General features: G+C 35.7%; 2 protein-coding genes across 4 annotated transcripts in view; one reads left to right on the top strand and one right to left on the bottom strand.

Annotated features, from left to right (window-relative positions):
• Positions 1 to 17087, top strand: part of MCPH1 (microcephalin 1) — a 114379-nt gene that overhangs the window by 35508 nt on the left and 61784 nt on the right. The gene's annotated exons all lie outside the window — the stretch shown is intronic.
• Positions 1 to 17087, bottom strand: part of ANGPT2 (angiopoietin 2) — a 51474-nt gene that overhangs the window by 9461 nt on the left and 24926 nt on the right. The window contains exons 3-8 of one of the 2 annotated variants that reach the window (XM_026695213.2): positions 14649 to 14770; positions 7817 to 8049; positions 6041 to 6171; positions 3451 to 3552; positions 2181 to 2347; positions 736 to 866 (exon numbers count right to left, since the gene is read on the bottom strand). In XM_026695213.2, the coding sequence (XP_026550998.1) occupies positions 736 to 866; positions 2181 to 2347; positions 3451 to 3552; positions 6041 to 6171; positions 7817 to 8049; positions 14649 to 14770 (886 nt within the window). The remainder of the gene's footprint in view (positions 1 to 735; positions 867 to 2180; positions 2348 to 3450; positions 3553 to 6040; positions 6172 to 7816; positions 8050 to 14648; positions 14771 to 17087) is intronic. The other variant, XM_087916388.1, reaches the window with a different exon arrangement.

Raw genomic sequence — 17087 nt, 5'->3', positions numbered from 1 at the left:
TTTTCATTGCATTTCATTCAGTAACTGATGTTGATATGAAACCTTTCTGGGATTTCATGGATCTCATTAAAGACAATCATGTGGAAGTTAACTCAAGAGATCCCGAGCCAGTGTGCTAATTCTGAGATCTTCTGGATCTCATTAAATTCTCACTAATTTCCTGAGCCATTTCTCAGTATCTTAGAAGATGGCATTCTCATGGTATCGTGCTGTGATTATAGCCTTGCATTGGTACAAAAGAGTTAAAACAGCACTGATTGAGCTATGCTTGCGTCCTCCTCTATCCTCCATTCAGATTCTCTCTGCTGCTCCAGGGTGGATATTCAAAAATGACTTTCACAGTTATAATGTTTTGAGCTGACCTAAACATAAAGTCTCCTGGTGGAGTTCAACCCCTGGTATCTTCACAGCCACATCTGTGTAGTTTTCTTTTCATAGTATAGAAGATTTTTGCCACTGCATCTGGGAAGTCTTTCAGCTTCCCAACCTAGACTGAAGTGCTTATAGTACCCCATCTAAGTTACTAACCAGGCCTGATCCTGCAACTTGCTAATATAGCATGCTTGTAGATTTGCCTTTGTTTATTTACCCAAGTCATTCTGATCTTTCCACTTTATTACAACAGCTGGTACAACCAAATGTATCTGCTTTTTACTTTATGGATAGATAAAGTGCCAACAGAAATAGAAAAGTGTGAGAATAGGAAGACAAGAGAAGAGAAAATGCCGCTCTTACCTCCTGTTAACATTTGTGAACATTTGCAGATGCATTTGTCGTTGTCTACATCCTTTGTGCTAAACCCATTTCCTGGTTGACTGATGCTGCTTATTTTGCCGGCTGTACCAGTAAGCCCTTTAAGGTTGATTCTGTAGACAAGCAAAATGGGAAACAAATTATTGCAGGCTAAAGTGGTTGCGCTGGCTTTTCTGTAGAGAGGAAATATTTTCCAAGAAATATCCTGTTCCCTTCTCTGGTTAACAATCTACGATTTGCCTTTTGGAGAGTATGCCAGGGACTTTTTGTCAACATCATATGTTGTTGTGAAAAAAAGATTAATATATTTTCTCCTGCGTTGTTGAACTAGCTTTAAAATAGCAACAATAATAACTAGAGGCAGTAAATCTTAATCAGTTGTTTATGGAAGTCTGGATTTAAAAGGTAGTATGTACTGTACAGGAAAACACTTCAAAATCTATACATAAGAAATTACTGATAAAGACTTTTATGATTGATTTTACTTTGTTCCTCTCATATATATATTGTATCAATCCATCATTTGGAATTCATACAAAAGTAACAGCAGAAAATAGTAGATCGACTCAGTGACATATATTTCTTTGGTTATTTATTTTTTATTTATTACATTATTTGCCATCCACTTTGCTAGTGGGCCAATTAGAACCACTGAGGTTCACTATATGTGGGAGAAGGGGGAGGATTGTACATATTAATCAAGTGGAGTGAAGAGGTTAAGGCGGTGGATGAGGAGCAGGGAGATTTGGTTACATTTCAGAAGGAAGTATATTTGCATGTGCATGTGTAGAAATTATTGTTAATATAAAGGATTGAGATAATCTCTTTTGTGAAGGTTGTCTTCATTAACATAAGCTCTGTTATACAACTCAGCTATTTCCAGATAAGGAAATAGTTAGGTTGCAATAAAAATGATTTTTAATTTTGCTTTTTAGTAATAAAGTTCATCTAGGGATGTCTGGTAGCTATATTCCTGTTTTCAGTCGGCTCTTCCTGAGAGTGTGTTAATTTAATATAAAACATACAAGAATTGTGGATATAATTATTTTGTGCAATGGGATTCATAGCACACTTACTAACATCATAATATTCTAAATCCCTTATTGATACAAGTACAAAAGTAAGTTTCTTAAAGCACTTTTCAAAATAGTAATCACTGGATGGTATTGTTTGAAAAATTCTGTAGCAGTGACCAAGACAGTTAAAATGAAAACTGTCTTCTTCAACTCTTCTTAAAACAAATAATCATGCCAAGCTCTGAATAGCGGACTGATATATGGGATAGGTATGTTTACACATTTTTCTCAAAACAGATCACACTCATTCCCACTTCTATGTATAACATAAGTTTAGCATGCAAATGGCATTAATGTAATTATAAGTAATGTAATAGAAGAACAACTCTGCAACTGTTTGTGTTGACTTACTTGTATTTTAGTTCTTCACCTGCTAAGGAGAAATGCTCATATAAAGAATATGCCTCATTTCCTTCCCAGTCTTTCAACTGTATCCTCAGAACATACTGCTTCTGGTTGGTTAGCTGAGAAACCAATTCATTTCCTAGCCAGTATTCTCCAGAAGGGTTCCCAAATCCCTGTAATCCAAATTAGATATTTAAATATATTGTTTTGTTTTGTTTTATTTTGCACTTCACACCTTTAAAAAAAAAAGTCATCTGAATTGGGTCAAACCCTCTGAATTTCTCCACTTGGGAAAATAAAGTTTAAACACAGATTTAAAGATGGGAAAACCAAGTGGAACCATCGTTTAGCTCAAGAAAATGGCCATAAAAATGATCATACATATTTTTAAAACACAATTGTAAATTAAACATTACTGTGTTAATAGACAATCTATATACAACAGATGAAATCTATATTTCATTTTACAGCAGAATTGCCTCATGTATTTTCCTCCATTGACAGAAAATAGTATTCAAGTTTTAATGACATATAATAGTAAGTAGGAAGGAGATGGTTGAGATGATTCTTGGAATACTTCCGATTTTGTTACTGCAAAGTTTTAAGCTATGTCATCAGATGGCATTGCTTGAGACAATATGTCTTGACAAAAGATTATGAGTAGTTAGTAACAATCAGGTGATAGTACTCAAGTCCAGTAACAAAGAAAACCCAGGGTATGGGTATATACAATTCAGCTATATTCAAGTAGGCAGAAGCAAGATGGAAAATTAGGCCTTTATTCAAGTTTCTTTTAATAAAACAGTTCAGTGGAGACAGCAGTGGAAGAGAAAGAAGAAATACTAAAGATATTAGTGTATGAATCTTTTAGCATGAATGGATCTTCTACAAATCTGAGCAATATCTGTTGTGTATTGGCACTGTAGTCTTTTATTTACATATTTCTAAAACATATCACATATTTGCAAATAAATGCAGATACTGTAAATGGCTGCTAGCTTTCCTTTGAATGCATTCAAGAAAACCCATCCCAGAGTAAATGCTAGAATTTTGAGATGCCCAGCCCAAAATATTTCAACACAGCATTTATCTGCATGGCCTAACAAGCAAAAGGCTATACACTTAATTTTTTGGCTTCTTCAGTAAAAAGTTATTGGATGTTAATGCTGGGAAGAAAAAAAATACAACTTGATCAGAATGAGACTATGTCATTTAGAGAACCAAGGAAATCTATATTCAGAGTCTAATCAAAAGCTTATAACATTGTTCTGCTTACCATTTTATATTCCGCCCATGTTCGGTCAAAATCTACATTGCCATCTAAGCGTCGCTGAATAATTGTCCAGCCTCCTCCTGCTGTCTCCATATCACAATATGTCTGTCAAGACACACAGATATAGAAATTGTTACTCATTTAATTGATTTTTGTCCAAGTTAAAGAGTTAACAAAATTATGACTATTTATGGGAGGCAAAATTTGCTTGCTCATATTTTTTTTACTTCCCATGTGATATAAAAATACTGTTCTCATAATCATGTTATACTTGAGTATTATGCCTTGTGCGGGGAAACAGAACTCACAGTAGAAGTATGGCAATGTACTCCACCAGTGCTTACATGCAAACAAGCAATCAGCTTTCTCTCTGTTCAATTTGAACAGTACTAGGAAACTGCATCAGGGCTTGCGGTATTATGTCTGTTTATATGAGCACATATAATGAAAACATGTTCCTGAAGTGACTGTGAATGCTGTCTAGCTCTCCATCAAGCAGATCCTGTATTTTGCTGCCAGTTTTGATTTTCCAAACACTTCTGTTTTTGTTTTTGAAACTTTTTGTTGTTGTTCCTTTGGGAGAAATATCTACCAGGCAAAATCTGTAGAATTAAGGTTTCCATTAGAAAAATAACGGCATATAAAGCATGCTATATTAAGAAATCCATTTCTCGCTTCTGGATGTTGTGTTTGAGGTGGAGGAAAAATTAAAAATTTGATTTGGGGTTTTGTTGATGTGATATATTTGTTGTTAGAGAAATGGCTAGTATATATTAGGTAAAAGTAGAAAAAACTTTGAGGTTGTATGTTATTACTTATTCTCTCTCTGTGCCAAAGAGTCGGAAGTCAATGCTTTTCTTTTTCTTTCCCCCTCTTCCCTCTACTTTTTCCTCTTCCCCTTTTCGTCCTTTGTTTTCCTATTTTCATTTTTCTTTGTATTTTTGTATTTTATATTTTGATAAACTAATAAAAATTTGTGAAATAAATAAATAAATACGTGACTAGTTCTAACACTTATTTAAGGAATTACATTTAATAAGGCTCTTTGGTTAGGGTTGAATTGTTTGATTATTAAAAGGGCCGATTAACAGTTGAAAAGTGCAAGAGGATCTCCTCTTTTTATACAAGATTCACATACCAAGCGTTGCAGGTGTGCAAAGCTTGTCACAACATACCCAAAAAGACTCGAGAGTGTACGGCTGCCAAAGGTGTTTCAACAAAGTACTGAGTGAAGGGGTCTGAATATTTATGCCAATGTGATATTTCTTTTTTTTCTTTTTAATAAATTTACAGGCATTGCTAACCTTCTGTTTTCATTTTGTCATTATGGGGTACTGAGTGTAGACTGACAGAAAAAAATGAGTTTCAACACCTATAGAATCAGGCTGCAACATAATAAATTGATAAAAGTAAAGGGGGTCTAAATACTTTCTGAATGCGCTGTAAATGTGGTCCATTATATCAGAACTGGCAGGGGGTGTCCAATTAGATTTTGAGTTGCACCTCTCAACAGTAATCCCTCCATCCCACAGAGCTAACAGCTTCTGTATCTTGAGGTATTTATGAAAAGAAGGCGGGCCAACCATTTCAAGAACAAACTCAAGTTACACCATTTATACGTCTTCCTGAGTTTCATACAAAAAGACAGGGGATTTAGCCATTAGTTTGTAATGCAAAAAGTAGGGAAAGCAAGATGATGTTAACAGTATCACAGTAGTATATCTTCAACAAGAAAGCATGCATGTCAGCTTTGCATTGCGCTTCCTAATGAAAGCTTTCAGGGGGAAGAAAACAAGATTAGCAACGTACATTGTGCTGCGATGTTTATAAGTCCCTCGAGAGGCCAAAGTGAGCTTTGACAGGAAAAGATCAAAACATAAACAGCTGAAGTCTGGCAAATAAAAGGCAATTTTGTTTCTCCGCCCAAAATAAAATGTAAAGCAACATCGGTAGCACCGTAAATCGTGCTCTTGCAAAAAGGCCATCAATATTTTCCCTAAAAAGTTAATGACAGTAATTCTGGTGTTACCATGGGCAAAATGAAATCCACTAGGACTGTTTCTGCAGAACTTAAGTTTTCCAGGAGTAGTATGTGGGACTCCAAGCAAGTTGCATCAAAATTAATGAAGGCTAAGCGGTAATAGTGTTTGATGGATTACACTCCTAAGGCTGGGATAATCCATTAAACTGCTGCACTAAACACTAATCATTCTACTCCATGTAGCAGGTCTGGGAATAAAATTGTCCCATCAATCATCCTGCCTAATTGTTGGCCTAACGTTGACCTCACTTTGAAACAGTTTTATAAAAAAAATCTATAGGAGCATAGTGCTAATATAAAAACCCAGTCATACTTTGAAATGCATATGGTTGGTGTATTCTACTATATGCTAAATACATCTCTAATCAGAACTGGACTTAAGATAACATTTTCAATATCTTTTGTTAACCTGAAAGTAAGATTCTCCTTTTTCTAACCTTGAAAACTGAGCAAGTAAGCTTTTTAACTTATACAACTTATAACTTGTACAAAAATATTTCTGATATGAAAGAGTTTTCCATTCTGATTAATGTAACCAAGAGAGCGTAATACCTTTTTTTCTTCTCCTGTGTTAGATATAAGTAATGTGTAAATACCACTTGATGTAAACCCCATTTTGAATGCTTCTGAGCAGTCTTTGAAACTGATCTGTTCTTTTCCAGGGACCAAAGCATTCTTGGAGGCTAAAAAGCAAAATACAAAAACATATTAAGAAAGCTGTTATAAAAATCTCTTAAATTCAGTTGCAATGCAAATCAGATCTATATATTGTTTTCTCCACCTGCTCTGTCTCTACCATTTTTCCAGCCTTTTCAATCTGTTTACTGTTTAAGTAAGGTCTATAAATCTAGTTTCCTTACAATACAAGTTTGTTTCCATTCATTTAATTGTTTTTCCACACTTCTTTGATAATTAGAACTTAGCCCTCTTGACACTGGCAAAAGTTCAGGATATTTTTTCCACATCATGCTAAAGTCAGTATGGTTTGTTTACTTGTTTGTGCGCTACTTAAGAGATAACATCAGCAAAAACATTAGCAGTTTTAGAAGTTCTCAAAGAAACTATTTTTAAACTGTAAGACTAATTGGACAGAATCAACTTCCTTAAACAAAACAAATATCTTATGAATTGATTGTGGAATGCTTATAAAGACCAGCCAGATCCTCAACAATGTGGTAACCGGTGGAAAGTTCTTGTTCAGATTGTAATTTAATCAGATCTACCTTCCTTCAGAATATTTTGTTATATTGTGCGCCATTGTATCCCTGCTCTCCTGCCCCAAATCATTTGCCCACCATTCCTTGCCCACTGAGCAAAAGTGTCCACAGGATGGAATTTAAAAAGTCAAGATGTGGTAGCCATGGCAATGCACCAAAGCTATGCCTCCTTGTTATGCATGTCAAAATCAGACAAACTTTGATCACACTTTTCTGTCTGTTTTTTACTATATTTTTATTATATTTTGAGGATGCCCTGCCACTGACGAACTTACTTAGTTTCAGCTGACTACTTTGGTTTTCATTTAAGATTTCTGTAATGGATCAGACGTTACAGTATCTATTCGACTTAAATATCTAGTAATGTTGGCAAAAAAAAAAATAGCATATCTTTTGGATGAGGAAATATTTTATTTCGAAGGAGTGCTGAAAAAGCAAAACACTCACACAAAGTTAGAAAGAATTAGCTTTGACTCTTCAAACAATTGTTTTAATTCTGATACTGGAGAACAGAGAGAATTATATTTGGCAGAATTCAGCCCTCCGTGGTTACATTCTCACAGTGTTAGAGCTTGTTCTGTCCCTCTGAATGATCCACTGGTTTACTATTTTCCATATTAATATGGTATGAGGTTTAACACCCACACATAGAAGCGGACTCCCAAGATTTAACATTGGTGCCAAACTCAGGGTGGTTTGGCCACTCTTAATCCTTTCTTTATTCCCAATATGCGGCTAGGGAATAGGTAGGGAATAAAACTTTCCCAAATCAATACAAACATGATATAATTAGGCTTTATATTAAGAAAGAAATTAGGGTGACTGTGGGAAGGGAGGATTTTGAAGCTAAGGGAAATTGCAGGGAACAAAAAATGCTAACCAAAAGCAATTAAGGAAGATATTTGTAGCTCAGAATTGAAATGAGGGGTTTCATGATGTTTCAATTCTGATGTTTCATTACCCCAAACTAGGTAACATCTTCAGTTCACTGATGATGTTACCTAGTTTGGGTAATGAAATGTCTTCAATTGTCTAGCATTCCAAGAATGGAGTCTGTGTATTCTATATCATCAGGATAAAAATGATTGTCTTATTATTATTTTTTACTTACGTTGTGGCACAGTAATCATAGCAAACAAGTTTTGCACTGTTTCTCTCAGGTCATGTTGCTGCTTTTGCAGGAATGAGTTATTAGCACTAGCGTTGACTAACTGTTTCTCTAATTCTTCTATTACGGAGTTCTGTCTAGAAACAAATGACTGAAGCTTATCCTTCTCTTCTTTCATTGATTGTAGTTGGGATATGTGCTTGCTTTCCATTTCAAGGACCTTTTTTTCCAAAAGGCTAGCAAAAAGAAAAATCAGCTTTGATTATTACAATATTTTATGCAAATTAAATTAAATAAATGAATGAATCTGAGCTAGTGAAAGTGCCCATGGTGGTCTAATATGCAGTCTGATCAAAACTTTAAAAAACGACGTGCTGCTCCGCCCCATATATAACATCTCTTTATTAGCAGGAGCAAAATAATCTCAGATCCTAGTTACTAAGATTATTTGAATTCATCATTTCTTTGATTTTCTATTCTTTCCTGTTCTCACCAGATAAAGAAGGATACAACAACAGTGTGATCCCAAGTGCTTTGTGTGTTTTATTCAGGAGAAAAATAAAATGCTATGTCCAAACTTTATAACCTGTGTAAAATAAAGGCAATATGCATTATTTTATTTAATATGCAGTAAATCTACAACAGACCTTGGTTTGCATAATTTATGCTGATCTTGATAGATGTGAAAAAAGAGTTGGAATATATATTGATGCTAAATTCCTGTCTCTAAAGACGGCTTCATTGGCTACTTTAGAAAATGAATAGTAAAGTTTTTAGGACACTGAATTTTGCATTCAGTTCCAAGTTTTGTATTCCTCCAAGACACATAAGCTTGCTTAAATGAGAAAGCTTTAGAGCAGTGATTCTCAACCTGTGGTCTGTGGACCCCTGGGAGGGGGGGGGGCACAGTGTTTTCATAGGGGGTCCATGAAGGTTTGAAGAAATTTTATGATTTAAATCTTGTTAAGTCTTGGGGTCCATGGCCATGGTGCATGCCCACAAAAGGTATTTAAAGGATATCTGTGGTGAAGAAAAGGTTGAGAACCACTGTTTTAGAGTACTAAATGTACAAGACTATTGAATATAGACTGCAATCAGTAGTCAAAATGATCTCTTTTGGTTGGGCAACTTTAGAACTGTGAATATGTCCATACTTCTGTATATGCCACTTCCAGATAACTACAACTGAACTTGGGTCAATATTGATACCTATTAAGAATCTTTTCAGTGACCTCTGACCTCTGTTTTAGCATTATGGGCACCTCTAAAATATTCACAGGAGGCCACATGCCATACTGATCTCTATCTCTCTCCCCCCGCCGCCCTTCTCTCTTTTTGCAATTTACAAAACACGTTGAATCAGCATGATCCAGTTCGATTTTTTAAGGTGCTAGATTGAACACAATCCAACAGAATTTAAAACCTTCCACCACCATCCAACTGCTACATCATACTAAAATCCAAGCCTTGCCCAGTTATATGATATATGCCTTTGCTGCCCTGCCTACTATAGCCTTGGTTGCCAAAAATATGCCTACCCAAAAGGTTCTGTGTACAGGTGCCAAATGGTTATCCCTATCTATTTAGAACACTACCTACACAATTGCTGTCATAATATCCAAGTGTTATGGTCTTCAAGCCTTCTAGCCCCAGTGAAAAATGCACAAGTTAGTGCCACCTTTGAAAGGATTCAAGTTCTGAGTTAACTATATAGAAATTATTTTGTTCTTGCCCCAGTATATGTGGAAACCGATTTTATAGTATCTGTTCCAAAATATTCTTGGTCTACAAATATTTGTGACTTGTTAACAAGTAGTGAATGACATTTGTTGTGATCCAAATCTATTCCTTCCCTTATCCCAATAAATGACATATGAATAATGAATTAGCTCCTCCAGGAGCAAATCTTGTTTGCATAAAACATGCTTAGCAGGAGCATACACAAACATAGCAAGAAAGTGAAGACAAATGTGAAAATATGCCCTTTCCCCTCAACATTAATGTTTACCAGAAGTGAGAAGTTCTTTACACATCTGAATTTCTACCGAATAATAGTTGGGCTCATTGTAAATTCAAGCCTACCTTATGCTATTCTTAAGTACAGTATAAGCCTCTATTGTTTTTAATTTTGGAAAGCAGCTTGTTAATCTCCACTATCTTTCCACCAAGATGTCAACAACTCACTATAAAGGCAAGAACTATGCAGCTGAATGAATGTACTTGCTGTCCAATTTAACAAACAGTAAGGTTGGCTCCTCAACACATGGATCTAGCCAACTGCATCACCAGCCAACAGCAGGTCACACACAAGGTTCATGGAATAAGTGAAGGTCACAATTCCCTGAACTTCTCCAGCTGGTCTAATGTGATCCCAGCTCAGCAAGAAATGTTAATAGTTGTGTTGACTAGCTGCCATTCAAATATTTTGACTAAATAACAACAGATTCGATATTCTTTGACATTGTACACCAAATATTGATACAGGCAAAAATCGATATGTGTCATTTGTACTGGATTTAAAAAGAAGCATTCCCCAAAATTGGTTTCATTTTTATAACGAGTGATTTAAAATTGTTATGAATCTGGGAGTTTACATATTAAGATGGATGACTTGCTATATCTGGACGAAAGATAAATGGGAGGAAGGATTGCAAATCCCTAGTTGGTTAAACTCCATCAAATTTGGATAAGAGTTCATAATGTAGCTGTTTGTTTTTAGGGCGTTAAAGTCAGTACTACCCCCCAGTGACTGCCTGGAATATTCCCTGTAGTTATCTTGGCAAGTGTGGTAAAATCTCCTGCTAGGCTGTAGGGAGGTGTTAAGAGGGGCCCAAGTTTGGAGTCATTGCACTGCAGGAAGTGGCCTGACCTCACTCAGAATCCCTGAAGCCTTATCTTGCTGTTTGCAATGGAATACAGTCAGTCTAGCGAGATTCTTGTAACATACTGGACCATGTCCACTATAGACATAAAACTCTTGTTGAGACTCTCCATGAGTGTTCTATTTGCTTTTGCCAGATTGCCTGCTTCCTAGAGCTCAAAGAATATCTGGCTTATGGTCACCCAGCTAGCTTTGGGCCAAAGGCAGGACCACATGGCCACCAGATTTCTAGCTTGATGCCTTCACCACTACACCAGATGGGTCTCTAAAAGTCTTTAGTAGAAAACATTCAACCTTGAATTCTTAGTTACTTTTAGACTAAACTCTCATTATTGCTGCCCTCAGGTCTTGTGGTTGATAATCTGGTATTGTTGTTTAATATCAGGGGATCTAAAACCAGGAAAGACAACTGTAAAGGAATACATGAAAAAGAGATGGAGCTATTTGGTCTCGGGAAGCAACTCCTTTGCAATTATGGCTTTCACTACTCACTATTCACAAAGTATATAATAAATCTCGCACCTCCAAAATATTATTGTTGCGGTGGTGGTGGTGGTGGTTGGACACATAGTCAACCATGTATTTAGACTGGATTTGGTCTTTTTGTCCACCTATCAAGTCCTTCCCAAGGATCTAGGATAAAAGCAGGTGTTGTTCTTTGATGGTGTGATGCTGTATTCAATAAGCCATATGGTGTACTAACTTGTTGCATCTTCTTCACTGTCCTTCAGATTTTCTTCCAATGCTCTTTTTTCTTTTTTAACTGTCCAGTGTACTTGTAAAATTCCACAATCATCTATGCTCCTTGATAAATTGACTATATGGATGAAGGGCATGATTCATTGTCATTATTTTTCTGAACTTTCTATTCAGGACTTCTACTTCAGCTTGAGTTCATTCCACCATTCTAATGCCTGCAATTGCCTGTTGTTTATTGCCTTTATGGTATTTTCACCACTCACTGTGATCTTTTAAGATCATCTTCACTTTCTTGATATATTCAGTACAAATCTTATTGACTTCATTGTGCTTGATGTTGTTAGTCTGAAGGATGTCCAGGTATTTGTAGTGATCTTCTTCATCCAGACTCTTGATGTTATTTCTACAGAGTATCATGATAACTTCAATTTCTGATTCAGTTAAAATAGGAGATTCTGCTTATAGTATACAACTCAAACTTCCTATCTGCTGACATTTGCTACTTGTTATTTGCTGCTTTATTACATCTAGGGTTTCCTTAATCTTTTTTGTTTCTGGGTGATATTTCTTGATCAGATATTCTTTAGCTTCTTTTCCTTCATCTGTTCTAGTTTGCTTGCAACGGATCATCACATGCTGATTTTATTTTCCAGTCTGACCTTCCATTTTAGTGATGCACTCTTTGCCTTTTTTTCTTTGTTGGTTTGCATCCTAGATATTCAGTTATAACTGCAACCATGCTGTATATTAGTTGGTTTGTTGCTTGCAGTGAGCTGGTGCTTATGTTTGATATTACAGTATTGGTGTTTTGTGCTAGCTGTTTCTTTGGAACAAGCTTCAATGTAGGCAACTTTATTCTGTTGTTTTTTGTGCTCTTTTAGATGCTAGTTAGTCTTTGTTTCAATGTTTTTTCTGTGTGAGAGCTTAGTTCTTTCTGAGAAGGCAGTGGTAAGGGTACCTAGTTTGGAAATACAGTAGAATCTCTGGTCATGACAATAACTCGTTCTATAGCTTTGGCAATTTCTTCATCTTCTAATGTTTCATCTTCAGGAATTGCTGGCTCAGGGGTCATGTTTGATCGCCACCCAAGTATGTGTTCGTGACCAGATTCAAATTTTTTGTGAATTATTTGGTTGTGGTCAGAAGCGTTCATGACCAGACGTTCTACTGTAAAAACTATTCAATAGCTACAATATGCTGGCTACCTTTACTGCTGACTTCCCCTGGTTTGTCTGTGCAGTCTGAGCTACTTTTGGCAAGGCTTCATTTTATTTGCCCTGGGTAGACCTTTGCAGTTCTTCCAATTCTGCTTTTGTGAATACTTTATTTTGTTTTATAAATTGACGTCGATCTGCTAGCCTCTGTCCTGTTATTTCTGACTCTGGATGTTGTTCTTTCCAGAACTGGTGCATTTTTTTCCAGATATCCTTTTCTTGTTGATTTGTAACAACAGATTGGAGGGGGTTTTTTTTTTGTTTTCAATCTTTGTATATTTGCAATAGGTAAGCACCTTTTCTTCCCTAGCCCTGCAGCAGCTGGCCCTGGTTGCTCAGCCAACAGTCTTCAGTCCTGTAGCCCATTTTTCACCAGATGTCCAGGAATTCCAACACTTAGGAGGGTTCTTGTTAACCTGGGCAATGGCCAATCTGTTATAGGTTTATGTAAATTACATTTTACCATCTTGTTTATGGGAGAGACATTCTTCATTCTGCTTCTTTGAAAAGATATATCCAATAGGGATTAATGTTCTTCTGTTCCTCAGAGCAGATAGGCCCACAGCTAGGTCAAAGTAGTATCTCACTCAAGGAGGTTTTACTATTATTGTTTTCTAAGTTAACAATGAAATCACTCTACTAATTTCACAGAACTGGGCGGAAAAAATGTCCCCTAGTACAGTCTTTGACTTACGACCACAACTGAGCCCAAAATTTCAGTTGCTAAACAAAGCACATGTTAAATGACTTTTGCCCCATTTTACTTTTTTTTTTGCTACAGTTGTTAAGCAAACCACTGCAGTTGTTAACTGAATTGTGCAATCATTAAATGAATTTGACTTCCCCCATTGACTTTGCTTGTCACAAGCCTGCTAGAAAGATTATAAATGGTGATCACATGATCCCAGCACAGTGCCCAAATATAGGTCATGTGACAATGGCGATGCTGCAAGAGTCATAAGTGTGAAAAACAATAAGTCACTTTTTTCAGTGCCATTGGTACTCTGGGCTCTAAATGAACGGATGTAAGTCAAGGATTACTTATAACTGAAAATATGTTGTAAAATAAATTGAACTCCATTTATCCTTACACTGTTTAAGCAACCATGAAAAATCCTAGGGACATGTGAATTGTTTTCCATAGAATAGTTTGCTTGGTAATAAAGAAAAAGTCCCTCAAGTTTTGGCATTGATGCAAATTCAGTGAATACAAATAATTTTTTTTTAATCATCAAATATGAGCCAGCAGTGTGTAGCAGCCACCAAAAAAGCTAATGTAATCCTAAATTGCATTAACAGAGGGATACAATCGAGATCAAGTGAAGTACTGATACTACTCTATAAAGCCTTAGTAAGACCAAACCTAGAGTACTGCATCTAGTTTTGTTCACCACATTATAAAAAAGATGTTGAGACTCTAGAAAAAGTACAGAGAAGAGCAACCAGGATGTTTAGGGGACTGGAGACTAAAACATATGAAAAACGGTTACAGGAACTGGACATGGCTAATCTAGAGAAGAGAAGGAACAGGGGAGACATGATAGCAGTCTTCCAATATTTGAGAGGCTGCCACAGAGAGGAAGGGGACAAGCTATTTTCTAAAGCGCCTGTAGGCCAGACAAGGAATAATGGATGGAAACTGAACAAGGGGAGATTTAACCGGGAAATAAGGAGAAACTTTCTGACAGTGAGAACAATCAACCAATGGAACAGCTTGCTCTCGGAAGTTGTGGGAGCGCCATCACTTGAGACTTTCAAGAAGAGATTGGACTGCCATTTTTCAGCAATAGTGAAAGGTCTCCCACTTGGGCGTGGGAGGTGGACTAGATGACCTATAAGGTCCCTTCCAACTCTTGATTATCTGTTATTTGTTATCAATTTTAGTTTTTGCCTAATTTTTATGCATTGACCTAAAGTCATTTTTGTTTTTAATTTCAATTTCTTTTTGGAAGTATATTAGAGGATACTATAACTATACACTTCCTAAAGGAAAACTGACAATCAATTTCTATATTCATGAGTCAATTAAAAAAACTGTTACCTGTTTTTTTCTTGCAGTTTACCTATCTCGTTGGTCTGATCTGAAATCTGCATTTCTAGTTTGTTAGTTGAGATAGAATGGGCCAGCAGTTGAAGCTCCAGTCGTGTTGTCTGATTTAACACCTACATTTGGAGGAGGGAAAAATGAAGCATATCTGATCATTTGAAATAAATGACTATCATTGTTGTAAAAATAATTACCTTACAATCCCCAATGTACCTAAATGAGCAGAAAATAAACACTTTCTGAAATGTATGTTGCTGTACAGTCATAAAGCTACATGAACTTTATGCAGTCAACCTATGTTCCACTTGTAATAACTTTTGTTTTAGGAAGGGTCTCATACACAACCAAAAGCATCTGTAGAAGTGACAACATAATTCTGATATGAATTAATTAAGGTCACTTAGTCTGTACATAAGTATGCTTACACTGGGCCTTGACAGCCAAGCAACGTGGTGTGTTTTAAATATTTTTCACTATTTCTGCATGTCCACAAGTGCCAGTTAGCATCACCCATGATCAGTGATTTTGGCAGTGGCAGTCTCAAATATCTAGAAGGCATCAAGTTGTCTTTTCATAGCAAGAGGAGGTCAAATCCCCATTCAATTAAACAGCACACTGAGTGATTTGGGGATTTAATCTTTCTATTCAATCAACCTCACTGGTGACAAAATGAATGGAAACTCTTCCATATCATATCTTTCATTGTTGAAAAGTGAAAAGCAGTGGGATATACTGTAAAAGCAACAACCGACCATATGACTGTGTTGCCGAAACAATACCATTTCTGAGTTGATTGTGAAATAGTAGACTAGAGTAGAATAGAATGCTTTTGTAATTTATTTTCACTTGTTTCTATGATTGATTAAGATGAGTTCCAAATTATAGAATGAGATAAAGCACTTGCCCAAATGTAGCTGAACTCAGCTGTGCTTGCAATATTCTGTCAATAAAAGGTCAGTGCTATCCTGATGATGATATCAAACCTCTTTCCTCTGCAGAGTAATTCTTATTTTAAATGCTTTAAATGAAATAAATGTTTTAAATGAGATAAAAATGGGAATGTTGGGAATCAGCAACTGAAATTCAGCCTGTCTACTTCATCAAGTATTTCATTGTTCAAGTCATTCCTCTTTATTATTTAAAAACAATATTGAGAAATGTCTTTTTTCTATGTAATCACATAGAACTTTTTATGGGTGTGTGTAGTGAGGATCGATGTTCCTTTTTGCCAACATGACACCATGGTTTCGGTTTTAATACGCTACTTTAATGACTGCTTCTTATCCCTTTTTTAAGTCTCAAGAATGACATCTGTTTTTAAGAATGAGGAAACAGAACTGTCATGTGGAGCTTTGTTTTCCGTTCTATTCTGCTACATGTTCTGCAGGTCCTTATTGTGTTTCTCACTGTATTTTTTTAAAGTTTTAATTCATCAAGATTTGGCTTCAGTCGGCAGGATGAATTTATTACTCACTTCCTTCATGTTGAACAATCATTCAGGACATGATTTCACACTTAAGTGTATTTCCAAATTGTTGGCAAAGATTTACTTATTTCCTTATTTATTTATTTTAAAGATTTTTAGGGTTGCCTCTTCTGGTATCAGATTTTGGGTGTTCTATGGCATAAGGCAAATGTAAGCAAAAAATAGGCTAAGCTTTTAACGTAAAACTTTACGATATACTAAATCATGTAATGCACTTAATTGATAAGGTAGTATAGTATGCAGCAATCATCTCTGGTGAGGGCATTTCATAAAGGTGTAAAACTCTCTCCAATGAGAGAAAGAGCATCTTCTTTGCAAAAACCCACTGAGAGATTGATATGAAGTCTCTCTCTTTTTTTTTAGGATCTTATACCAGAGCCAAGATAATGGAAACAAACAATTTTTCAAGTATTTGTAGACCAGACCCTTTTATCTAGAATCAATAGATTAAATTAAATCTATTATGAAAGAATAGAAAACAGACAACTAATGAAACACTTTAAGAATTGGTCTTTATTGAAGTTTCTGAACTATCTTTAAAGTTAGTCATGTCAGAAGGATATTGAAGTAATTTATAAAATCACTCCAATGCAGCCAATTTTCTATCACTAGAGCTTTGCGTTTTGAACTAAGATTTTGGGGGTTTTATTTTTTTAACAAACAGGATTGAAGACTCCTGGTTAGTTAACCAATTTACTATGTTTATTAAATCCTGTTCAAAATTGGTTTTAGTTAATGAGAATCTTCTGTTTCTATGGAGAATTTGGTCTGTAAAAGGACCTATAAACATTTGAAAATCCTATTTGTGATTTAATTTTTTTGTCATTTCCTTTTGCATCATGTTTAGAATTCTTTGTATTTTATGCTTTGTAAATTACGCAAAAATGTCCAAAGCGTTCAAAAGTTTTGCTTTTTTACAACAGTCAGCAAAACAGTTTGGTTCACTG

The sequence above is a fragment of the Pseudonaja textilis genome, chromosome 1 (assembly GCF_049901715.1).
Source record: "Pseudonaja textilis isolate UNSWEBS1 chromosome 1, rPseTex1.2, whole genome shotgun sequence".
In the NCBI taxonomy this organism is placed as follows: domain Eukaryota; kingdom Metazoa; phylum Chordata; class Lepidosauria; order Squamata; family Elapidae; genus Pseudonaja; species Pseudonaja textilis.
This window is presented reverse-complemented; position numbering and strand designations above follow the sequence as displayed.